General features: G+C 34.5%; 1 protein-coding gene across 2 annotated transcripts; it reads left to right on the top strand.

Annotated features, from left to right (window-relative positions):
• Nucleotides 1-4,134: 4,134 nt before the first annotated feature.
• Nucleotides 4,135-6,670, top strand: LOC18428572 (transcription factor FER-LIKE IRON DEFICIENCY-INDUCED TRANSCRIPTION FACTOR). Of its 2 annotated transcripts, none has more exons than XM_020663843.2 (4): nucleotides 4,135-4,511; nucleotides 5,011-5,223; nucleotides 5,495-5,671; nucleotides 5,989-6,670. In XM_020663843.2, the coding sequence occupies exons 1-4, from the start codon at nucleotides 4,161-4,163 to the stop codon at nucleotides 6,073-6,075; spliced, it is 828 nt and encodes a 275-aa protein (XP_020519502.2). In that variant the 5' UTR covers nucleotides 4,135-4,160; the 3' UTR covers nucleotides 6,076-6,670. The 2 variants fall into 2 exon arrangements, with proteins under 2 accessions (XP_020519502.2, XP_088728760.1); XM_088872634.1 differs by having other exon boundaries at nucleotides 4,137-4,511; nucleotides 5,011-5,214.
• Nucleotides 6,671-26,063: the final 19,393 nt, after the last annotated feature.

Raw genomic sequence — 26,063 nt, 5'->3', positions numbered from 1 at the left:
ACAAGCGTCAGCCGGTGACCATTTTAAGTCATGGAATGCATCACACATATTCCATATAAAGCCAACCCAATGCGAAAAGTCAAATATCAATCGGGCTTTTGTTTACTTCCATATCCAATAATAAAACTACTAAATAATTAAGGGAAAAGTTTATATAAAGTTGTAATCTTAAAATGTAGAAACACAATGCACCTTAAAAATCTATCGGAAATATTGTTTTAATGTTGAAAAAACCCTCTAATCGATCATCGTGATGTATGAATATGAAAAAAAAAATTTGAGTCTTGAAAATAGTGCATCTTGCAACACATTATCTAGACCGTCCATTTTCAAGATTTTCATATATTCATAGATCTACTTGATTTTAACCATTTTTAGAATTTAAAATTTTCTAATTAGATATGAAAATAGATTTCAAGATAACATTAAGTATTTTTTACAATAAAATTACATGTTATAATAAAATTTTAAGGTCCGCCTTCATTGGATTGTTTAATATTACAAACCGCACCCAATAATTAATACTAACCTCATTTTTTTAATTTTAATAAAAAAAACTGCCTTATTTTTAGGGTTGTTTCCTTTAGGAATTATCTGGATTACTTGTGCCCTCCCTACTCATGTTGCTTTCCTCCACGTGCAGGCCGTGGATTGCACGTGTTGATGCCTCTCTTGCAACACGCCCCTTTATATTAAAGTGCACTTATCCTGAAGGAAAAAGTTTATATCAGGTGTTAGAGTAAGATGCATCGAAAAAACCCATTAGAGAAAGTTATTTTTATGCTTGAAAACCATTAAATTGATCATCGCGATCTCGAAATTCATAAACACATATTAAAAAAAAAAAAATGAATTTTTAATTCTAAAAATAGTTCATCTTCTAACACATTACAGGGACTGTACATTTTCAAGATTTTCAAGTATTTATGGACCGGGTTGATTGTCAACATTTTTGGAACTTTAAATTTCATAATTAGGATCAATAATGGAATTTCATAGCATCGCAAGACTTTGCAGCACTGACACTGCATTTTTTACATAGTTTTAAGATGCACCTTACTTCAATTGTATATGGTTGACACCGTATACAAACCTCACCCATATCTAAGTGCCTACTTTGTTTCTTATGCACTGTATTTACATGTACATCATAGCTGGTACCATTATTTTATGAAAATAAATATTAAAAGAATCAAAGGAAGGCCAACCAAGTGTGTTGATCTACTATATTTACATATATCATCACCTACCATTGTTTTTATTTTTTTTTTTGACAATATCACCTAGTGTTGTTGTTATCTCAAAATAAATATTAGGGGAAGCAGGGAGAGTTTTGAGCACCCAAATGTGTTCATATGGGTAGAGCTTAGAAGCCAATTATTGGGGTTGAAGGGACGGTCAGGATCACTCGGTCTCAAGAGAAATGATTCATCACTATTTATTCTGTACCCACCTGCGCTGAGGCCTAAGCCAAACAATATGAGAGGGAATAAATCCGATGAAATCCGATTCCTAAAATGGGAACTGCATTTAAAATTTAATAGAAAAGGAATTAAATGGAGGCATTTTATGACCCTACAAAGCCATAGTTGACTTCTTAAGAACTATAAATAAAAATTACGCACAAATACACCCAGACTCTTGGAAAAACATGGGTGTATACATGCTCCCATTGGACGTTGTAGACTTAATCTATCGAGAGAAAAGCTATTTGACAGGATTTTTTGGATCTTAAATCACCAAATGGTTATTATTTGTCAAAAAAAAAAAAATCAACAAATGATTATTTTGAAGAGTAAATTAAAATTGGAGTTTCTCATTTCTTAGATCTCATCTTCCAAAAATTGGACAGCGTTTTGTTCGCTCTTGCAAGTTTTTTTTTTTTTTTTGAAAAATTATGTAGAGATTGGAAAATGTTACCATAATTAGTTTGGTCCGTATTTTTTGATATTTCGGGCAGAGGTCCTTCCTTCTGTCTCGTCTTTTTTCTTTTCTTTGTTTTTGTCATGGTTTTGCCAACGGTATTCTTTTATGTCCTATGTATCCCGCCCGACCACAAAGACCCTAGTTTACCTCAAAAAACTTTTAAGATTTGGCAGAATTTCGTGACATCTAAGAGCTTAGGTAAACTTGCCATTTTGGAAAGTAAGAGAATGCTCATGGGATCAAGGAAATGGTAGATACTTTCAAACCTAGGTATTCCGACAGACCATAATGACCCTAGTTTGCCACAAAAACCTATAAAGTTCAACAAAAATCTACTAAGAGCTTAGGAAGACTTGCTATTTTGGAAAATTAAGAGTGCTCATTGGTTCGATGAAACAATAAAAAAATTAAAAACATTTGTGGTCTAGTACACCACCTAGAACATAATTGTATGCTAGTGGAAGTATTAGATGGTAGTTGTATTGGAATTTGTAGAAGCGTTGATATTAAAATTTAGAAAAAAAATCTTATAGAACCCTAATTCCTCGTATTATTTCATGGTAGACCTTCTATCCGTTTGTATTTCAAGAGACTTCAGAAAACCTCTAAAGATTTCACCATACCCCCTCATCTCTTATCTCCCTCTTTTATTGATGTGTGATCATAAAAATTTGCCCTAACAAATTTTTTTATACCATTTCAACCTAAACACCTTTTTAATATGTAAAAAGGGAAAAAGATGATTAAAAAAGTTTTTAGGATGAAATGGTATAAAAAGATTTAATTTTTATGGTCAAAAGTCAATAAAAGAGGGAGATAAGAGATAAGGAGATATAATGAAATCGTCAGGGATTTCCTTATGCCCCTTGAAAGAAAAACGGAAATATAGTCTACCATGAAATAATATGAGGAATTAAGGTTCTATACGAAATTTTTCCTAAAATTTCTTTGAAAAATAGCAAAGAATGATAGTAAGGGTAAAAAGAAAGCAGTATTAACTCAAAAATATTTGATTATTGCAATTGAAATAATAAATAACTGGAGCTCCAAAATCATCAGATGTCTGCAATATCTGAACCCTAGCAAAATCATAATATAATTATAAAAAAAAGATGAGAGAAGGACCTTCCCAAAAACTTGTGGACGAGAATGTAATTACGGTAAAATTTTCTATTGTCAACGTAAATTTCCCTTCTTTTTTTTTTTTTTCATTCTTTCCTCTGGTACATACTGGGTGACTTGACATTTCTTTTAGGTTTGTTGCTAGTTTGAAGCGTATATCACCAAAACTTATGGTCTCAAAAAATGCTCTTGGATTGAGATTTATCCGAAAAATTTGGACTTGAAAAATCAAACGGACTCAGAGAAAGCAAAATGATGGTCCATTTGTTTTCTCTCTCTTACTCTCTCTCTCTCTCTCACGAAAAAAAGATTCAAATCAATGAGATACTTATAAACACTTCAACGGTCCTACGACATTCTAGTTTAACGCAGCCTACATACCGTTCTTGAATTTCAATCCCTAACTGGTTATTAAAGGTTACTATGGGGCTTTTTTTTATTATTATTTTTTCTTGTGATTGAATCCTAAAAAAAATATACAAAGAAACTAATTACTTAGTACAAGGGAGGTCACAATTACATTTTTTCCACCAGATCTTATATCTTATATCGTGTTGTTGTAAGTGTATTATTAACTAGATTCAAAGTTCAGAACAAATATTTCTTATACTTTGTGACATACTCCAATTTGACATCAATTGTCTAGAAGTAATTCTGACCACCATGTAATAATGATAAAAGATATTATAGTATACAATCTCTAATGTCTAAAAAGCTGTTCATTTTTTGACACTGATAAGTGATACTGTTACTATTATAATAAAGAAAATGAAGATGCCTGAGATGTTGCATCATACGTCTCTATAGTTGGGAACCAATGGGACGTTTCACAAACGTCATATATGCCACAGGTTGATTCCGTTCACACTAGGCATGTGTTCAACTCACGGTTGAGATTTCCCCACTAACACCTTTTCGGCACATCTGAGCCGCCCGATCTTAGAGGGTGTTAGGACAATGCCACAACAATAAATTTACTAAAAAGGGTTAAATTAACTTACATGAAGACGGAGAAAATAAGTTTTCCCTGTCTCCAGTGATAGAATAAGGGATATAAAGCCATGAGTTCAGAGTGAGAACGTAAGCTTAGAGAGAGGGAACCAGAGAGAGAGATGGAGGGATGTGGTGGAGCAACAATGGAGAGCTTTGAGAACATACTGAACCACCTCCTCACTGAAGAAGAGAATAGAGAGGCTTTTGCTTACCCAACTTCTTCGACAGAAATTTTTTTAGCAGCTTCTCCTGATGTCTTCTTTGATTTGGATTGTGGGAGTAGCAGTTTTAAGGGAGGAGAGATGAGCCCCCCTTCTTTCTTTTTCGAGGAAAAAGGGGAGACGGTGGAAGCATCTACCCTCATTAGCCCTTGTGACCATTCTAAGACTCTTAGCTCAGAGAGGAGGAGGAGGGGAAAGCTTAATGAGAGGCTCTATGCCTTGAGAACTCTAGTTCCCAACATTACTAAGGTAAGCCCCAAGTACGACTCTCTCTTTCTCGGCATTTCAAGGGCATTGCTAGGTGCCTTAACAACTAACATAAACAAGTATACAAGCCTCACTAAAAGGCACTGATATAAATGTCAGAAATGTTAATTTTAAAATTGTACTTTTAATTACAAATATATTCCGTGTATCATTAAAAGAAGAGGCAAGGTGAATTTTAGGTGACATTAAGACTTTGGCATTGAAGAAAAAGTTGCAAACAAGTGTCCAAGTCTTCAAATGTCGAACACGATGGTTACATTCTAGCATTGAAGAAAAAGTTGCAAACAAGTGTCCAAGTCTTCAAATGTCGAACACGATGGTTACATTCTAGCATTCACAAGCACTGATAACCGCATACATGAAATCCATATTATGTAGATCTATAACCATTGCATCTTTCTGTTAGGAACACATGGACTCCCCACGCACGCGCACACACTCATTTCGGCTAATAATATGTATCTGTTTGATTGATTTGTAGATGGATAAGGCATCCATAGTGGGCGATGCTGTGGTTTACGTCCAGAAATTGCAAAGAGAAGCAAGAGAACTCAGAAAAGAAATCGCTATACTTGAATCAACCATGCAAAGGGATGGTGCAGGACAAACATCTTATAATAACAATAATACATCGTCCTCCTACACCATTAAACACCATTCCAAAGCTCAATCCCCTTGCAGAAAGGTACTTCAGGTGTGTGTATGAATTTGTTGGTTATAATGAAAATTCATCAAAAATCATTCGAGAGATGAACTACTACAGATCTCACTTTGACATTTCATTTCCTTTTAAAAAGTTCGACAAAAGAAACGCGATCATGAGCTAAAACAGTTGATATTTTGGGTGTGTTTTAATAAATAATTAAAATTTACATCTGTTTGTTATTATAGGATGAAATAAAAGTTAGTGTTTCATGTTATATAAATGTAAGGACGGGCGTTGATATTGTTATTTTGTGGTGAAGATGGATGTGTTTCAGGTTGATGAGAATGGGTTTTATGTGAGGATGATTTGCGATAAGAGTGAAGGGGTTCTGGCTGCTACATGGAAAGCTTTCGAATCCCTCCCCTGCTACCGTCTACTTTCTTCCAATTTTGCCACACCCTCACCGGAACGCACCCTCATTACATTTACCCTTCAGGTAATTACAATTCACAACATAATGCATCTCTCTCTATACCAATACTAACTATTATTAGTTAGAATGTTAGCATCTAGCCCTCGTCCTACTAGAGATAGGGCTAGGGCTAAGGCTTGGGCTTGGCCACATAGAAAAAAAAATTACAAAGAGCAAAAGGGTTCGTCCCAATTGAACTGGGCTGTCCCTATCTTGGGCCCCGCTCAGACCCAGCCTAACCCTCGAGCAACATTTTATGGCCTAAGCCCTAATTTGTTTTAAGCTCGGCTACACGGCGCATTGCTGCCCCTAAAGACTTGGTTTTTTATGGGCATTTGTAGATGGTGGAATGGGAGAAGAAGATTAACGTCCCCGTCCTGGAGCAGCAGCTGACTCAAGCCCTCTCGAAACATGGCTTCCAATTCTAACATTGCATTTTTTAGGACGAAGAAGAGCATGACTTCACGGCAGCGAAAGTTTGACTTTTTTTTTTTTTTTTTTGGGTAATTATGTAGGGAAGATAGCCCCTACCCCGGAGGGGCAGCTGACCCACGCCCTCTCTAAACATGGCTTCCAATTCTAACATTTTAGACGATGAAGGAGGGGCAGCTGACTCAGGCCCACTCGAAACATGGCTTCCAATTCTAACATTTTAGAGGATGAAGAAGAGCATGACTTCACATCGGAAACAACTGTTCGATTTTTTTTTTTTTTTTGGATAATTCAATAGGGAAGACAGGCACCTATCTGCTACTTGCTTTTTTAAGTATATTAGAAGTTAGCTTTTTGAATGTGTCAGTGAGATAAGGTTCGTATTGACAATGAAAACCACAACGTTGATGATTAAGATGTGGGACGGCTATGACCACGACTCCAACCCCTTTCCTTTGAAGGAAAGTTTGATATTAGATAACTTAAGGCACGCTTGCACTAGGAATTGGTGTAATGTTTGGAGGATTTTTTACTTTGTGTTTGCTTAGACAAAGGCTAAGAAATAATGCATTGTGTCTCACTTATTTCTAATATTACAAAAACTCTTCTATTATCACGCTCTAGTGGATGAGATGACAAGATAAAGACTGTTAGGATGACTTAATTCTATAACAGATATACCATATATCAAGTATATTACTCTTATCTAAATTTAATATCTTATGTATTATTACTTTGTTTGACCAAATTGTCACAAATTTTTTTTTCCCTATGTTCCTATTTTAATTGATTCATTCGTATTGTAGAGAGACTTTTTGCTTAGAACCCAAAGGGTATATAACGTAGACTTCGGGATTCTGGAATTTTGCCGCCAATTATTTAGGTGAATTCCACAAATTCCACTTTTGTTTTTGGTTTTCCAAAGTTCCTACTTATGTTTGTGTCTGAGAAGGTTTCGAAGGGAAAAAGTTGAAAATATGGCATCAATGAAAGTTGAACAGAAATTATGGAAATGTAAACTTGGTTGGAAATTTTTAGGGAAATTACTAGAAATATACCTTAATTTTAGCCTATTTGAAAAAAAATCTTCAACTTTCATAAAACTCATCCACACTCTTTTTTCTCAATTTTGACTTTTTTTTACTAAAATAGCTTTTACCGTAAAATAGCTTTTACGGTAATAACTACCGCATTACATTACTTAAAGTACCGTAATGATAGATCCTTCACGGTAATATGACTAACTTGAATGATATTTTTATAAAAAACATACTAAACTTGAGAAAAAAAATGTGTGGACAGAATTTATGAAAATTAAGGGTTTTTTTCCAATTAGAATAAAATTAAAATATATTTTTGATAATTTTTCAATTTTTTACGATGCGAGAAAGAAGTTTACCCATTAGTTCAAAATAAAAAAGTTTACCCTTATCTTTTTATTTACGTTTTCTATCACTTCACACTTTCTCTTACTCTTCTTAGAGTTGAGACACCGCCTACTTAAAATACCAAGGGATATTTCCGTACATATAGGCTAAAATTATTAATTTATCCTTGAGTCTATAAGGTAGGTGATTTTACGGCAAGGTCCTACACCTTTAACTCTCTTTTTTTTTAACGGACCTACTCCGTTAACTTTATTATTTGTTTTGAAACGGACCCACTTGATTTTTATTTTTTATTTTATTTTTATTTCTTTTTTTTTGACGTTTGTGGGTTTGAGCTATGTCTAAACATCGAGCCCCCCATTTCTCGAGCGATTAGATAATTACAACATCGGACTACGTTACTTTTTTGGCCTATCGTTCTTTATAGGGTGGTTCAATCTTACAAACATTAAACTGGTATTTTTTCATATATCTTTATTTAACGGCCCGAGCTTTCGAATATTAGACCGTCTATGCTTTAGGGAAAAAAAAACGTAGTTCAAAAGCTGTTTGATGCTCAAAAGCTCAAACCACTAAAATATAAAAAAAATATGGAAAATGACGGTCTAATGTTTGTTTGATGTTTGTAATATTGGACCACTATGTAGACAACGTTGGCAATCTAATGTTGCAGTTATTAGACCGCCTACATATGGGGCAATCGATATATTAAACATCGGATGACCCTACAAATCTAAAAAAATTAGAAAAAAAAAAAAATTTACTTTGATGTTTGAACTGAAATATCAAACTGAGGTAAAATTAGAAAGAAATAAAAATGGGTGGAGTACCTCACAGTACAACTACCAAACTTATGGACCAAACGGTAAATTTGGGAATTTTGCTCAATCTGCTAGGGCTTACAGCGGGTCAGGGCAGGGCGAGACAGGCCATTGCATCCAAAGGCCCAGCCTGACCCTGATCGGGCCAAAAAGGTCCATCGCTCTATCAAGGCCCTGTTGAGCCAAATAAAATTAAAAAATAAAAGAAAAAGAGAGTTGCGTCGAGCCGCACAGGGCCGACCTTGGCCATAGCATGGCCTTCAGGCCACATTTTGTGGCCCAAGCCCTAGTTTTTAAGGGTCAAGCATGTTCACCAACCCACTGTGACCCATGAGAATGGAGAGATTAAGGAAGATGGCGTGCATAAAAGTAGAGTATGGTTGGCATATTAGAGATGTGCTTTCAGATTTCTATGTGATTATCTCATACCTAAGAAACTTAAGGAGAAACTCTATCCGATGACTGTAAGACCAGCATGTTTATGCGTCAGAATGTTGGGTGGTCAAGATACAACATATCTATATAATGAGTATAGCTGAGATGAGGATGTTGAGATGGATGAGTGGTAAAACAAAGAAATGATAGAATTTGGAATAAATATATTTGAGGGAATTAAGTGGTGGCTCTAATATGTGATAAAATGAAGCAAAGTAGACATAAGTGGGCTAGATATGTGCAGTGCCCACCTAAAACAATATTATGGCTGGCACTTGGCCAGCAGGGCATTGTCGCCCTACGCCGGCTTGGCCTGGTCGGCCCATTACTAAAAAGTAGGGCCTAGGAACAAACTATGGCCAGAGGGCTGACCTAGATGAATGATGGCCAAATTCAACCCAGCCTGGCCCGATTTTTTCTTGTTTTTTCTTTTATTTTTTCTTCATTTGCTTTTGACCTGGCCCGGCCATAACAGGGCCATGACTTGGCTTGGGCTAGTAGCCTCATGGGCACATGGGTTGGGCCAAGGTGCCAGGCCCTAGCCTGGCCTTGCCCAAGCTTAGTGTGTTGCCACACTTAAACATCACAAGTTAGGATAAGCGACTTGATTCAAGTAGAAGACTCTAAAACGGTAAGGGGAAGACCCGAAAGGATGTGGATAGAAGTAGTGAGAAAATACATTGTGACTTATGATCAAACTAAAGGTATGACTCTTGACAGAATATGATTCATGTAGCCGACTCCAAATAGTTGAGATAAGACTCAGATGATGAAAAGAATTACTCAACCCATACATAGAACTCTCAAAAACCTAATAACTTTTATCTCCCTAAGCATCATCCAAAAGCATTTTCTCACTTGGGGAACCGCAAGTCCGCAAGCGAGAGATCCTGGCCATTGTTAAGAAGACGAAGAGGGTGAACATGCCATCTTTACCTCCTCGACTTCTGCGAAAGAACCCATACCAGAATTTATGCCCTTCAAAACTCCATGAACAAAATTGAGCAGGTAGCTTATTATTCTGGACAAAGTTTATATAGAGCCGAGGCTCTAAACAATTAAATTAAAACCCATCTCAAAAATTTGACTAGAAGAGATTCTTTTGATGCTCAAATATCCTCAAATTGATCATTTCGACATCAATATTCATGAACATGAGAAAACATAGATTTCAAGTTTTGAAAATAGTGAATCTTATAACGCATTTTTGGACCACCAATTTTCAAAAATTTTAAGCTTTCATAAATCTGCTGGATTTACACTATTTTTTAAGCTTTAAATTATATAATTAAAGATAAAAATATACTTCAAGGCTATCACTAAGATTTTTAGTATTGAAACCACATTTCTCGATACCATTTGAAGGTGTGCTTTACTTTGATTGTTTAGAGGGTCGGCTCTATACAAACCACACCCTTCTCTAAAAACAATCTATGCGTATCTAGCATCCAAGTTATTCAAGCGAGTATAACTGGATTCGACAAGTCACTGTTTTTAACGCGATTTTCTAAAAGAAGTGACATTTTTTAAAAATACGTTTGTAAACTATGACCTTTTCAAAAGATCAAAAAAAAAAAAAGGCGATATTTTCATAAAAAGTTTAAAGCACGTTCCATTGAACTTTTATAAAAAAAGGGTTCCAAAAACTTTCCATTTAATTTTTTCAAATTTTAATTTTTTCGAAAGGTAATAACTTTTTCTTATTTTCTGATGTTTCTATTTTTATTCTTTCTTAAAAATTGTGAATTTAAAATATATCCTTTTTTTTTTAAACCTAATCTGGTATATTTGCAATATTTGTATATATAGTTTTTTGCCGATCCATATTTTTTCCCCAAATGTTTGCTTGTGGCTTTTTGGACCAAACACGATTTAATTCTCATTTTATGGTGAACCAATATGTTGTTATTCCCAGACTTACTACCTATTAAAAGCCCAAAAAAAGTTTAAATTTTGAAAATACAAAAAAACTGTTAAAGCCAAATGATATTATACACCCTGGGTGTATACTGCCTAATTACTACCTCAGGTAAAACCCCATTAGGACCCCAAATTTTGGGATCTAACCTCTTCAACTTATAGATTAGTCTCAATAAAAAAAAAAAAATATCATAATTAGACCCTCTATGATTAATATCTCAAGATTGAATAGAGAATGAATTATCAGAGAGTGAGATATAATTATTGAAAAAATCAAAATCAAATTTTTATTTTGAGAATAATCATCTATTGATTCTTAGGTGTTCCAAAATATTTAAAATTGAAAAAAATCCTTCCCTCTAGGTATTTTGTCCGAGGGAATAAATGTACACTAAAATACTCCCATGGAAGCATAATATACATGCTTTTTTGTTAAAATTAAAAAATATAGTATAAAGTAATCTAAATTAAACATTGAAATACAAAAAAATAAAAAATATGTGTAAAATAGAATTTTCAAAATTTTGATTTATAGCTAGAAACAATTCAAAAAAGTCTAGAAAAAGGGGAATAGAGAAAAAAATAACTTATAAATAAATAAATAATAAATAAACCCAAAAGTATGAGAGACATCAAAATCATATATAAACATATTTAGATATTGGTTTTGTAGAAAATATAATCTTTATTAATCTTTTAAATGTTTGTTATATTCGAGTTTGTACCAAGGGCTCGACTTGACAAGGTGTCGAGTCTAAGTAACTTGGCCAAGTCCGAATCAACTTGGCCGAATTTTAAAACCTTGATATTATCAGACCCATCATTTGGTTAAATCCAATAAAGACTAATCCATGTTAGAGGCGAATTTCTCTCATGACATCTCCATCCAGAGATTAAATTTACTAAAAAAACAAAGCATTAAAAGTTTTCCATTTCATTATGGAATCAAAAAATCTAAACCCTCTACTCCTTAAATCTACTTAATACACTCCCTAGAATCACACCCCTGGTGGCTAACTTCCGAGGGTTCAAACTCCAAATCCTCCTACAAATTTACAAATTTAGTAGAGGTTAGTAAAGATAAAGCAAATTAATTAGTCAGAATGATTACCACACTTTAGGGAGCGGTTAAAAGGGCCACTTTGCATAGAGTTAGAAGTTTAACCAAACTTATTCATAAACAGTTCAAATGCAATCTCAAGAATACAAATTTAATAAGTACGACCACTGCAAATAAGGCTTTCAAAAAATTAACTCCTAAACTACTTAAAAAAACCGGATAGGGGCTTGTCTGCCCCACTGAATTACCTTAAGAAAAAAAACACAGGAAGCCATCACAAGGGTGTCTGAGATTACCTCATCAAGACTTTATACACTCCATACTGGATGCCCTCCTTTGGTGGCGCGGGAGATAGAGGCCCAACCTTGCTCCTACTTGGGAAATCACAATAAGAACTCCTGGTTCACACAAATGTTGAGAAGGTTTAGGAGAAATAGTTGTAAAACCTCCTGCTAGGGCATGTGCCAAAAGAACAAGAGGTGGTGCTCAAAACCCCAGGGAAACTAGCTTACAATAACGGCATAAGGGGCAACCACAATGGCATTCAAAAAAGCAAACAAATGTGACTAAAATTAGGCAAATTACAGCTGGTTTTTGTCATTAGAGAAATTGGAGTGGAGGTCCATGGAGAAGGCTAGAACAAAACTATGCCCCTGTGGCTATGAAGTAATTCTACAGTATGGGACCGCTTAGGGTGGTTGAGCCAAGCTCTAACAATGCACTATAATATGTTGTGCATGGTTGGAAGCTATGACAAATTTTCAAGCATAACATTATAATAGAGAGATGGAGAAATGGGGTGCCTAAGCCCCTATATATAGACTTGAATTAAGGAGCAATATAGGTGAAGAGATGTTTCATCCACAAGGGAGCACGTCATCCACCCCGAATAATCACCATAAGGATTCTCTTTGACCTTGACGAGGGCTGGACCCTACGAGCCTTATTATTTTGAATAGTGCTAATTGGTTCTTGTGACTATAGACACCTCTTCTAGGTCCTAGACCGCCTAGGCCTAGTGGGTCTCTTCTAGATCCTAGACCGCCTAGGCCTAATGGGTCTCTTCTAGATCCTAGACCGCCTAGGCCTAGTGAGTCACAACCCGATCCCCTCCTCGAGGACCAAGCTCCCATTGTAGCCAAACAAAGCTAATGTGTTCGAGCACAATGATGTTAAGGCCACAAAAGTCCTGCATCAATAAACTTCACGAAAAAAATAACCTCGCTTTTCCCTATGATAAAATTTATTCCTCATGGTTTGTCACATTATTCATCAAAATAACATGCTTTGTTCAATGGGTGCGGTTTGCATAGAGCCTAAGCTCTAAACAATCGAATTAGAGCCTACCTTCAAATAGTGTCGAGAAATATGGTTTTACTACCGGAAATCTTTGTGATAGCCTTAAAATATATTTTCATATTTATTTATAAAGTTCAAAGCTTCGAAAATAGTGTAGATCGTCAGATCTATGAAAACTTGAAAATCTTAAAAATTGACGGTCTAAAAATACGTTACAAAATATACTATTTCAAAAACTTGAAATCCATTCTTTTCTCATGTCCATGCATCTTGATGTCGATATGATCAATTTGAAGATATTTGGGCATCAAAAGAACGTCTTCTAGTGAACTTTTTGAGGTAGGCTCAAATTTGATTGTTTAGAGCCTCAGCTCTATATAAACTTTTCCCGTGTTCAATTAATAATTCTTATATTTGTTTGTAAATCCTAATACAAAAATATTTTTAAGACCCTGAATTTTAGGGAGTTATCGTCTTACATGTAGCCACCAGCTTCAGGAAAAAGAAAACATAAATACACTCTCCACAAGTCTGAAAACGATTTGAAACTAAAAATCCACCTTTTTCAAGAACTCATCGAGTGATTCTTGAGTGGATTCTAAAATTTTAAGTCCAACAAATCCTCTTGAGTAGCTTACCTAGGGGAGTAAGCAGTTAGTCTACCCCTATAGGGGCATAAAATACTTACTATTCTTATGTCCAAAGATTTTTTCTCTCTCTAGGAGCATACTGTCTACTTGCTCCCCCAAGGAAATTTTAATATAGGAGTATTTTTACAACCTATAAATTTTAACACATATCCTCTTCAACCCAGGACCAACTTCAAGAAAGGAAAAAAAAAACAATCATAAGATATTTTATAAGCATGAAAAAAGAAAACGTCTTTAGTTTTTAACAAAGATGGTCCAGTTTTTAGACAGCCAAGCTCCAAGTGTCACAAGACTTAAAAGAGCAAGTTTCTATGATTTAGCCGACTCATTTATTCATATTTGTGTCTCTCCAAAAAATATCTTAGTGATGCATTTTGACCCCTAAAAGTTTTGGGGTTGACAGTCTATGCCATGATGAACGTGGATGCAAAAAAATATGTACTTTAAAAATAAAGATAAATTATTATGATATATGTTTTTTAGTCCATTATTTGTAGGTGGTGGCGGGACCACTACCTTTTAACGTCCATCGTTGAGATGGATGTTAGTTACATCAGGGATGACACATGTAGATGTACGTCCCCTGACTCACACTACACTTTTTCAAACTTAAATCCAGTCTTTTTTTTTTTTGGTGATAAAATTTTATACCAAACAAAACTTGGAAGTAGCTCTTTGGAGGGAATATTGGCCACACTTAGCCCTAAAAGACTATTTCTTGGGCCATGAAATGTGGCTTTGAGGGTCGAACCAACCCAACCCAACTTAGTCAGTTCAATTATAGGGCCATACTACCAACAACCCTTTCTTTTGGTCTTTTTTTTTTTTGTAATTTGGGCCATGAAATGTGGCTTAGAGGGTCGGACCAACCCAACTTAGTAGTGCCATTATAGGGTCATCCCAACTTGATCCTTCTTTTGGACCTTTTTTTTTATTTGGGCCTATTGGATGGTCTAGGCCGGGCCATGCCTATGCTAAGGGCTCTTCGACTTAATCCAGGTAGGACATTCTTTACCCGGGCCTTGCTAGGTAGAAGAACTTCATAATTCCCTTAAAATTAAAAAATTTAAGATATAGATTACATTTCAATTACTTATGAAAACATGAATCGGCGGAGCCCTTGATAAAAAAAAAGAGAGGCTATGTATAAGCCACTCACATGTTTATATAATATATGAATTATATGTAACTGTGGGGTTAATCTAGAAAGTTGGTAAACATATGCTAGACAATTTCAATTACCTATTAACTAAGAGGTCTACTTTCTATGTGACCCTACCCACATAAAAAAAATATGTGCCTAGTATTTCGTTTTTATTGAAGCTAAATAGACCTGTCCCAATGTCGTAAAATTATATGTAAATTTGGGAACCGGCTCTCAGTCGGTAGCCCGTCCCTTACCTAACCAAGCAGTCTGCCTGTCTTGCACTACATAGTCTATCTCATTGTCTCTCTAACCCTTTAATTTCTTACCTACGGGAACCCTAACCCTCTGTCAATCGTTGCTTTCTCTAGCAATAATGGAATCTCTAACCCTTTCATTCCTTACCCGCATGAACCTTAACCCTTTGTCAATCGCGTCTTTCTCTAGCAATAATAGAAGGAAGCTGTAGGGAACCTTAACCCTCTGTCAAATGAAAGGAAGCCGCAGGGATTCTAACCCTATGACAATCGCTTCTTTCTCTAGCAATAATGGAGTAATAATGGAAGAAAGCCACATAGACCTTAACATCTATCAATCACTTCAACAATGGAAAGAAGATGAAGTGAGAGGAGCGGTGGTCACAACATAATGAGAGACGTCTATCTAGAAAGAGAGAGAGGGCATGAAAATTAGTACTAGTTTTGTAGATTGGCAGTTTCTTAGAGAAGAGGAAGTGAGGGGAGCAGTGGTCAAGAGAGTCTCTCGGGAGTAGGACAATATCAATGAGTTGTAGTTCAATATTTGCTTGAATTTGGGCTGTGGTTTGCTTGAATTCGGGTTGTGGTTTGTTCGTGAAAAGATAATATCAGTGGATTTGGTTTTCTGTGGTTTTTGGGCTATGGTTCAATATTTGCTTGAATTTGGGTTTGTGGTTTGTTTGTGAAAAGGCAATATCAATGGATTTGGTTAATTAAGAGAGTGATTTTTTTGGGTCTAAGGATAAAAAATTCTAATTTCTGTGTTCGATAATCTCCCTGGAAGTTAAGAAGTTTATGGTTTCTGTATTTGATAACTCCTCGGATATATAGTAAATATCTTATATTTTTTTTTATATTTATAATAATTTAAATATAAATATATATATTTATAACATACTATAATATATGTTATATTGTATTTTATATTTATTTTTAATATATATATATGAAAATATATTATATTATATAACTATATAATATATTTATATATATTTTGTAGAATATGTATTTTATATTTATTTTATATATTATATAATAAAATATATTTTGTTACATAAATTTATAATATATACAACATAATAATGTACTTTTTATTTTTTATTATATATTTACATAAAATAATATAGTATATTGTACATTTTATTTTATATTTATTCTATTAATATATATTTTTATTATATAATATTATAAATATCTATTATATTTTATAATATTTATAACACACACACACACACACACACACACACATATATATATATATATATATATATATATATATATATATATATATATATATATATATATATATATATATATATATATATATATATATTGTATATTATACAATAAAATATATACATTTTATATATGGGGGGGGCGGGGGTGTTCATAAAAAAAAAAGTTTCAAGTTTAAGTTCCAACCCTTGGGTTTGAATGTTTTTTTTAAAGCAAGACTGGAACTTGAACAGTTCCTTGAAGTTTTGTTTGAAGTTCAATTTTTTTATCAAACACGAAACTTGAACAGTATTAAGAAGTTCTAAACTTCCAAGAAGACACTTCCTGTTATCAAACACGCCCTTAGGATTTGTAATCTTTTCTGCTTACTATTAGATTCAGTAATTTTTTCTAGTTTGATTTTTGTAGAAAAAGAAGTAATCTCTCTCTCTCTCTGCCTTTGATTGAAAAGTGGATCTCTCTCTCTCTCTCTGCGCCTGGGATTGTAAAGTTGGTAATTTTGAGCTAAGCATTAAGTTCACGACTTTGGGTAAAGCAATAGATTTTTGAACATCAAATCCATGATATTTTGGAATCTAAATGGCTGAGAAGATGTCTTTTGAAATATATAAAAGCCACATTTTAGAGAGAGAGAGTATGATGTGAGACAGAGGGACTGAGAGATAATAGCACACAAGATAGGCGGGATGTGTAAGGGAAGGCCAAAAGGTGAGAGTCGGTTCTCAAGTTTGTTTCCAAATCTGTGACATTTTGATTGGTGTTATCCGAGCCATTCCTTTAGATCCAATGGCAAAAAAATAGCAATCATTTTTTTCTATGTGGGTGGGGTCACATAGAAACATTCCCTATTAACTAATGGGTATGGACCAAATTCTACTGGGGGTAAAGCTTCTTTTTATGATTAATTATCTAGATTATGTTCTCGGTTTAAAGTTTCATGGTGCAAGTGGGGGTGTTTAATATTATTAGGCGGCCTAGCGAGTCTTATTCCTCCCCTAATCTTTCTCTATTCAAGTGTTGATTCGAAGGTTTTATTCAACAGCATGAGTTTATTGACTTACGCTCCTCAAGCTCCATTTATACTTGGTCTAATCATTCTGTCTTTGATCCAGTTCTCACTAATTTGGATAGATTTTTTGGACTCCCAGGCTTTTGTTAATTCTTACCAAAATGATAAGTTAAAACTCTTCTCAATATCTTTTGACCATATTCTTCTCCTTTTATTTTCGATGGTACTTCTTATGGTCCAACACATTTTCATTTTGACATTTGCTGGCTATCGGATCTTTCGCTATGCGAATTGATTGAAAACTTCTAGCATAACCCTATGGTTGAGGGCTGGAAAGGTTATCAGATGTCAACTAAACTCAAACTGTTGAAAGTAAAAATTCTTATTTGGAAAAAGGAGGATTGGGGGGTGTTGCAACATATAATTTGTGATACGAGGTTGCAAATTGAAGAATTTGATGGAATTCAATTCCTGGGTGGAATTTGACAGCTGAGCAATAAGAGAGAAAAGTGTATCGATAAATTCATTGGAGCAATAACATCGTTACATGACCTTTTGAGACTAGAAGAAATTCATTGGAGATAAAGATCTAAAGTCAAATACTTGAAAGAGGGTGACTGGAATACAAAATTTTTCTATGCTATAACCAATGCTAGGAGGAGGTCGAATACTATTCAAAATCTGAAAATTGAAGAAGTTGACTGTAATGATATTAATGAGGTCGAAAAAGCCTCATTGAACATTTTTCTACAACCTTTACTGTTGAGAACTTGTTCAATCTCCCCATTGACTTCGTTCCTTTTGCTAAGCTACTAGAGGAGACTGCTATATGGTTGGAAAGAAGATTTGAGATGCAGGAAATAAAGGATGCAGTCTTCGGTCAGCTTAGAGATAAAGCATCGGGACTTTGGCATTTTTTCAGACTTCTAGGATCTTCCAAAGGAAGATTTGTTTGTACTATTGGAGGAATTTAATGATAGATGAAATATCAATCTGACAATGAACTCTAACTTAATTGATCTTATTCCTAAGAAAACAGTGATTGAACAAATTAAAGATATCAAACCCGTTAATTTTTGGGTAGTTTATACAAAATAATAGCAAAAGTGTTAGCCAACAAGCTATGACAAATGCTTTATGGGGCCGTTTGGGAACCTGGAAATCTATTACATGAAAATAGATTACACGGAAATATGACATGTCATTGTTTGGGTACACTTTAATGGTAAGAAAATGGAAAAAGATTACCTGAGATTTCTCCAAAAATCAAGAAATCTATTATGCATGGTGAATGGTGAAAATTCTATTACGCGCTTGACGGGTAATCTTAGGAAATCTTTCCCGTGCATCTCTCTTTCGCGCACCTCTCCCTGCAAAACTTTCATCTGCCTTCTCTCTTTAAAAATGCAGGAAGCCTACCCTCTCTCTCTTGCAACTCTCTCTCTCTCTGGAGAGAAATAACCTCCTCACTTGCTCTGCAACCAGGTAACATTTCATCTGCCTTTACTTTCTTGACATGGTAGAAGTCAATTGTTTTACATTATTATCACCATGAAACCATTGGATTTTTTTTTTTTTACTGTGTATCTCCAAGAAAACCAACCCTATCTTGGATCTACCATTTTTTAGGCTTCTCGCTCTGTTTTAGGGCTCTCTCTACGTCTCTCTCTTTCTCTCTCCTCCTCCTCTTCTCCCTCTCTCATTCCTTCGTATTTCAAAACATACATGCAAATCATTCTATCCTACTCCGCGTTGATTCAGTATAGGTCAATTTATAGGTTTCCTTTCACCACTAAATCATGTCTTTGTACCTTCTCAAATACCCATTTCCCAAAAGATTTCATATCTATTATAAGTGATTCATTGTTTTATACCACCATTTTGCTCTAGAGAGCTATTGATTTCATAGCTTTAGTTGGTTGGTCTCAAACTCAGTAGTATGCATCTTTTGTTTGCTCTCAAGTCTATAACTTATATTCTGCAACCATGTTCATTCGGTAATTAGTCAAATTTGTATATTCTATCTATATAGTTTTTTGTATTTGTCTAGATTTTCATAGGTTACCATGGATGCAATATAGGCTTTGAAAGAGAGGAAACAATAATTTATTTTAGATGAAAGCCTGAATTCAGTAGATGAAAGAATTCTGTATAGCCTCTCTTTCTGGTTATTTCCCAACAGAAGCCTGAATTCAGTATATGAAAGAAACTCATTTAGTAAGTCATATATGATCAATCTCAGAATTACGTTATGATATGGCATAACACGTGATATGGAGGCATTATGAACTATTCAATCACATTTGAAATACTCACAGTTTGTCGTGTGGGCTTTGAGATGTATATTTGGACATTGAATTTGCAGATGCATACTTCGTCAATGATCATGATGAGGTAGGGACAAGTATGCGGTACTTGTTTTGGTTTAACTATATGTTAGGTGTCAAAGATTTATTCGATTGTGATATTTTTATACATTATAGAATATCAGCTGCCCAAGATTGAGTACATAGCAATAGCATATTCTCACTAACAATGTGCCCTGCAGCGATACTCAACTATCTCATGTTGAGTAACAATCGAAACCTCAAGTATGAAGTAAAGATGAAAATAGCTGGATCACTTGTTGCAGTTGGTAGTACTCTAGCTATATTAGGTAATATTCTAGGGACCTATGTGTATAAATCATCTGCACCAAAGCGTAATTCAATTGGTACAAAGTACCATAAAATGATAATTAACTCCACTGACGTGGATTGTCGAAACCAGATTAGAATGAGTAAAAGAGCTTACTTTATCTTGAGGAATATTCTTTTAAAGAGAGGAAATATCACTGATATAATGGGGATTTCATTTGATAAACAACTTGTGATGTTCATGTACATTCTAAGCCACAACCTAAAGAACTAAAAGATTGGTCATGAGTTTGGTCACTCAAGAGAAACTGTAAGTCGACACTTTAACCGAGTGTTAAATGCAGTCATAGGACTTCACAGAGAATTCTTCAAACCATCAGAGTTGCTGGTAAGAAGGGGACGTTGTTTCCTTCTTTTAAGATAATGCATATTGTTATACTTATTGTGTTTATTTGATTAATGTGGTATTCAGCAATATTTTAATTGCTTCTCAATAATAAGTTTGTGTTGGAGCCATTAATGGCACTCATATCCCGGCAACTGTTCGGACTACTCTCGAAAAAAAAAATCATAATAGAAAGGGTTTTATATCACAAAATGTGATGGGTGTTTGCTCATTTAACCTTCAATTCCAATATATTCTTGCTGGATGGGAGGGTTCTGCTGCTGATTCCCATGTTTTGCAATCATCACTCTCCTGTGATGATCCTCTTGTAGTTCCCAATGGTATTTCGACTCTATCTTTGATACTATATTTCTTCACATAACAATATATTACCAATTGATTTTAATCTCAATCAAATATTCATTTTGTAGGAAAATACTACACTGTAGATCTCGGGTATCCTAGTATCCAAGGATTTATCGCCCCTTATCATAGGACTCGTTACCATTTGAATGACTATGGTCATGATAGAGAAAGACCACAGAACTACAAGGAGTTATTTAATAAACGACATTACTCGCTCAGAAATGCCATTGAATGTGCTTTTGGAGTTTTGAAAGTACGTTTCCCTATTTTGAAAATGGCTACTACTTATCCAATCAAAACACAAGTCAAGATAGTGGTTGCATGTTGTATTTTACAAAATTTCATTACAAGTGAAGACGGTGACCTTCATGATTATGAAGATGTAATATCTTATCAAAACCAGACATCGTTAGTAGAAGTTCTAGAGTCTGAAGTATTTGGGAGGAGTCAAATGGAGAGAGATGAGTGGTTCGAGTTTAGAGATGACTTTACGATGCAGAAGTGGGCAGATTATAGGGGTCATCTTAATTGAAGCTCATAATTTATTTATTTTTTGTAATTGATATGAATTCATGAGAAAAACTTTTGTGGATGTATGACCTGATTTTACTTCATATTTTTTTGTTAGACATTATGACCCTTTTAAATCTATGCAAATTTCTTTTTTGGTCATGTATAACTTAGCTTTGTAATTGTATTTTACATTGCTATATTAGATGAATGCATTCCATGTAAATGTTTTTTTAATAACGGATGTGATAGTGATATTTGATAATTCATGTTAGACATGGCGAATGAAATTCCAATGACTCAGTCAAATCCCAAGTATGGGAGGAAACTTAAGTGGATTTAAAAAATGGAGACGATTTTGTTGGAACTACTTGTTGAGCAATGCTTGCTCATTAAGAAGCCCAAATCAGCTTTTAAGAATGAGCAATGGGGTGCAATTGAATAGAAGTTCAATGCCAAACTTGGAATGAATTTGAGAAGAGAAGTTTTTAAGAATAAACTTAGAACAATGTCAAAGAACTAGAAGACTATCAAAAAAATGAAGGATCAAAGTGGCTTTGGATGGAATGAAGAATCACATAAGACCATTATCGATGATTCTTTATGAGAAGACTATATAATGGTATGTGTATGTTTCTCATTTATCTAGTTTTTTATTATTTTAAAAAATGTAAATTAGTTATTTAAGTTAATGCATATTGTATTAATCGTGCCATCTAATATGCTTGCAAAGAACTTTAAAGGGAAGTCCTTTGAATACTGGAATGAGCTGAGCCTAATTGTCGGCAAAGATTTTGTGGAGGGTGTTGGTGTCAGGACACAATACAACTAGAGAAGGATATTGATGATGATGTTGAGGATGTTCGAGAGACAATTGTGAGCTTAGATAATGATGATGATGTTGAGGAACTAGGTGATCATGAGGACTTCCCAAAGACACTAGTCCAATCAAGGACAAATGGAATGACCACCAATCCATTAGAAAAATCAACATCGGCTATGCCATCAAGGAAGAAAAAGAAAACCAAGGTTGATACTGTGGAGTTAATAGGTATAACCGTGAAAGAAATTGGTGTTGCAATTTGTAGAGTTGAGGAAACCAGCCGCAAATCCACATAAAGGAGAAGTCTACAAAGCTCTTCAACATGTCAACGGCCATGCTCGACCCGTCTTCATGTGAGCATCTAATGAAATGATATCAGACGCAAATATTAGTGAGGGATTCTTAGCAATGGCTGAAGAAGATCGGATGTATTGGATTAATTCGAAGTATTTCCAAGAAGGTGGTGTGACATGTAAAGTGGAGTAAAATCCACTTTTTTTATTTGGGTTTCTCTCTCTTTTTATTTGATCGAGATGGTTTTTGGACTTGAGAATTTTTGTTATCGAATTGCTATATTTACTCTCTAACACACATCTCTCTTTTTTGATGGATGATGACAAACATCTCTATCAGTTTCTCTATCTATGATAATATTAGTAAATCTTGTTGGAACAATGATAATTTTATTTTATGTTCTCATTCTCTCTTTAAAATTATGATGATGAAGATCAATACTTTGCACTCTCTCTATCTTTAAAATGGTTAATATTAATACCTTTATTTCTCTATTTCTCTCTAGAATGGTGATGATGTTATCACTAGAAATCCGTTTGGAATGGTGTGATGATACTTTAATTCCATATTTCAGCGAAATTTTATGACAAAAAAAAGAAATGATAGTTTATAGGAAACTGCTGATAAAATTTTGGTAATGCATTTCCCATATTTCTTCCAGACATAGCCAAACAGTAGCAATGTATTTCCCAGGTTGCATCTAAATACTACCCAAACAGTAACAATCCATTTGCAGGTTATGTATCCAGTAGTATATTTCACAGACAACATATTTCCAGGTATCCAAATGACCCCTATATGGTTATAGAAGGCCCTCAATCGATATTCATTAAAGTTATGCACATTATGGATAGTATCATGGTTGCACAAGAATGCATACATTCTAGATCTAAAGAACGCAATCTAGGTCTCATTTGCAAATTGGCTTTTGAGAAAGCCTATAATAAAATTGATCGGTAGGTATAATATAAGATTATGAGCAGAATGGGCTTTCAGTCAAGATGGAGATTATGGATTTAGGTTATCTTTCTACCACACATTTCTTGATTTTATTTAATGGGAAAGCGTATTTGTTTAGAGCTTCAAGAGGATTGAGGCAAGGAGACTCGTTTTTGCCTTTTCTTTACACTATTGTAGTTGAAAGCTTCTGTGTTATACTTAGGTCTATGGTGGACTAAGGTATGATATTTGGATTTCATATTGGTAAAAATGGCTTAATGGTGTCTCATTTGCAATATGCTAATGATACAATCATTTTCTGTAATCCTGAAGAGGGAAAATAAAAAATCGTAGAATTTTTCTGAAATACATGGAGCTGATCACGGGTCTTAAAGTTAATCTATGAAAGACCTTTTTTTATTAGAGTATGGTATGCAGAAACCTTAGTAAAATATTTGGTGAGGGTCTTAGATTGTAGTATGGAGAGTTTGCCTTGTAAATGTTTGGGAATTCCTATAACGGATGGTCATCCTCCTCACTCTATTTGGGATCATATTGTTGAAAGATTTAATAAGAAATTAGACTTTTGGAAGTCTAAATGTCTTTCTCTGAGGGGTGAGTGGCATTAATTAAATCCACCCTCTCTAATATACATGTTTACTATATGTACTTGTTTTACATGCTTGAACAGGTAGTCAGAAAGTTGGAAGGCATCATGAGAGCATTCTTGTGGGGAAGCTTTGACAATTGAAGGAAGCTGCATCTTGTTAAATAGGATCAATGTTATGCAATTATCACAGACGGAGGCTTAGGGATTAGGTAACTTAAAATCATGAACATCGACATTCTCACAAAATGGTAGGGAGATGTCATAAAAATAACCAATCTTTATGGTGTGCTGTCCTTAAAGAAAATTATGGTGTTGATATGACGAATGACTTAGTCAAAGCCTAAGGAATAGGTTGTCTTTCGTTTACTGTTTGTAAAATGATTGGTTATTGCAGGCCTATTTACCTTCAACAATATCATAAGATGGTGGGAAATGGTGAAAATACATTATTTTGATATGATAAATGGTTGTGAGATTTTCCTTTGCATTGCCATTTCCATGAGGTCTTCTCAAAGGTTTTTAATCCAATAGGCACAGTCAAAGAGATAAAAGGGGAAAATGGTTATAACAGGGCATGGTATATCCCTTGTAGATATAGAAGGATGAATAATAGGTTTATTGAAGAACTTCAAAATTGCATGTTTATGTTAGAACAGTTTCATTATTCTCATTCTATGGAAGACTACAATATTTGGGATTTAACCACATCGAGTGATTTTACTGTGAAGTCTGTTTATACTTTGCTATATCATGATCGTAGCAGAATATTGGAAGAAGCGTTAGCCAAGATTTGAAAATTACAAGTCCTTTCAAAGATGCAAATACTTTTTGTGGATTGCCTCCCAGAGCAAGTTTGCCACAATTGATAATCTCTAAAAAAAAGGTTTTGTTCCAACCAATGTTTGCATATTGTACATTTGAGAAAGAAACTGTTGAGCACCTTCTTCTCCAATGTCCATGTATTTTGGGGTTATGGAATTGGGGAAGGCAGATGCTTAATCTTCATATTCAGGCACCGATATATATGAAAATGGCATTGTAACTATGGATTTCACTAGGAATTTCCAAAATGGCTTGTATTATTTGGAGATCATTATGGGTGAGCAATATATGGAATGCTTGGAGGCAACGTAATAGGAGAATCTTCGAAGATAAGGCTACTGACTTGTCATTCTTGAAGTCTAATATTGTACGAATAGATGCAGATTGGATATAAGTAAGCAAGTACTGTAAATTCATTCCAAGGGGCAAGATTATTATGAATCCCATGGAGGTAGCGTAGTTACATTTCTCGAGGTTGAGGCATATCTTACCTTGGTCTTATGCACCCATAAGCAGTGTTAAACTCTACTTTGATGGTAGCTCTTTCAGAAATCTGGGGCCTATAGGATTTGGAGGCTTCATTATTAACCACGATAGACTGATTCTTATGTGTTACTCCGGGCTTTGTGGTATAACTACTGTTAATGAGGCAGAAGCTAGGGGATTTGTTAGAAGAGCTCAAGTTATTAAGAAAAATTAAATATGGTAAAATTATTGAGGGAGATTTTGCGAATATTGTGGCTTGGGGAAATGGGGAATCTAGGTTCCTTTGGAGGTTAACATCATTTTTCATAGAGATTAGAGAATTTTTTGCGTCTCAATTTGTTATGTTGTGCTAGACTTTCAAGGAGTCCAACACTGAGGCTGATTCCCTTGCTAAAAGTCGTGTTCATTACGATTCGTTGGTGATCACTAACTTTGCATCCTTGTTAGGTATCTAATTTTTTTTATCCTTTTGTACTTTTTCTTGGAAGTTAGTAAAATGTCAACATTAAAAAAAAAAAAAAATGTATTTATTGGAAACATCTCCCTAATGAATTATATGGAACCTTTATAGTAAACAGAATAGGAAAAAAAAATTTATAAGGTTGACACCTTAAATTGTAGAATTAAGGTGCATATCAAAACCCATAGAAAAAGGCCATTTTGATGTTGAAAAACCATCTAATTGATTATCTCCACATCAAGATGTACGGATAAGGAATAAAAATAAATTTCAAGTCCCAAAAATAATATATCTTGCAACGCATTTTGGACAGTCTATTTTCAGGATTTCCATGCCTTTATAGATTTGCATAATTTGAATCATTTTTAGAGCTTAAAATTTCTTAATTAGAGATGAACGTAGATTCTCGCGCCCTCTTAAAGATTCCAACACCA

The sequence above is a fragment of the Amborella trichopoda genome, chromosome 7, assembly GCF_054954075.1.
Source record: "Amborella trichopoda isolate Santa Cruz 75 chromosome 7, AtrichopodaSantaCruz75HAP2 v2.0, whole genome shotgun sequence".
In the NCBI taxonomy this organism is placed as follows: Eukaryota; Viridiplantae; Streptophyta; class Magnoliopsida; order Amborellales; family Amborellaceae; genus Amborella; species Amborella trichopoda.
Note: the sequence above shows the minus strand (reverse complement) of the source record. Positions and strands in the feature narration are given on the sequence as shown.

What these genes read in the sequence shown, in the direction of transcription:
- LOC18428572 (XM_020663843.2), top strand. Translation starts at nt 4,161, where the DNA reads ATGGAGGGATGTGGTGGAGCAACAATGGAGAGCTTTGAGAACATACTG. An exon ending in TAGTTCCCAACATTACTAAG is followed by an intron (nt 4,512 to 5,010) that starts GTAAGCCCCAAG and finishes ATTGATTTGTAG; the next exon opens with ATGGATAAGGCATCCATAGT. An exon ending in TCATTACATTTACCCTTCAG is followed by an intron (nt 5,672 to 5,988) that starts GTAATTACAATT and finishes GGGCATTTGTAG; the next exon opens with ATGGTGGAATGGGAGAAGAA.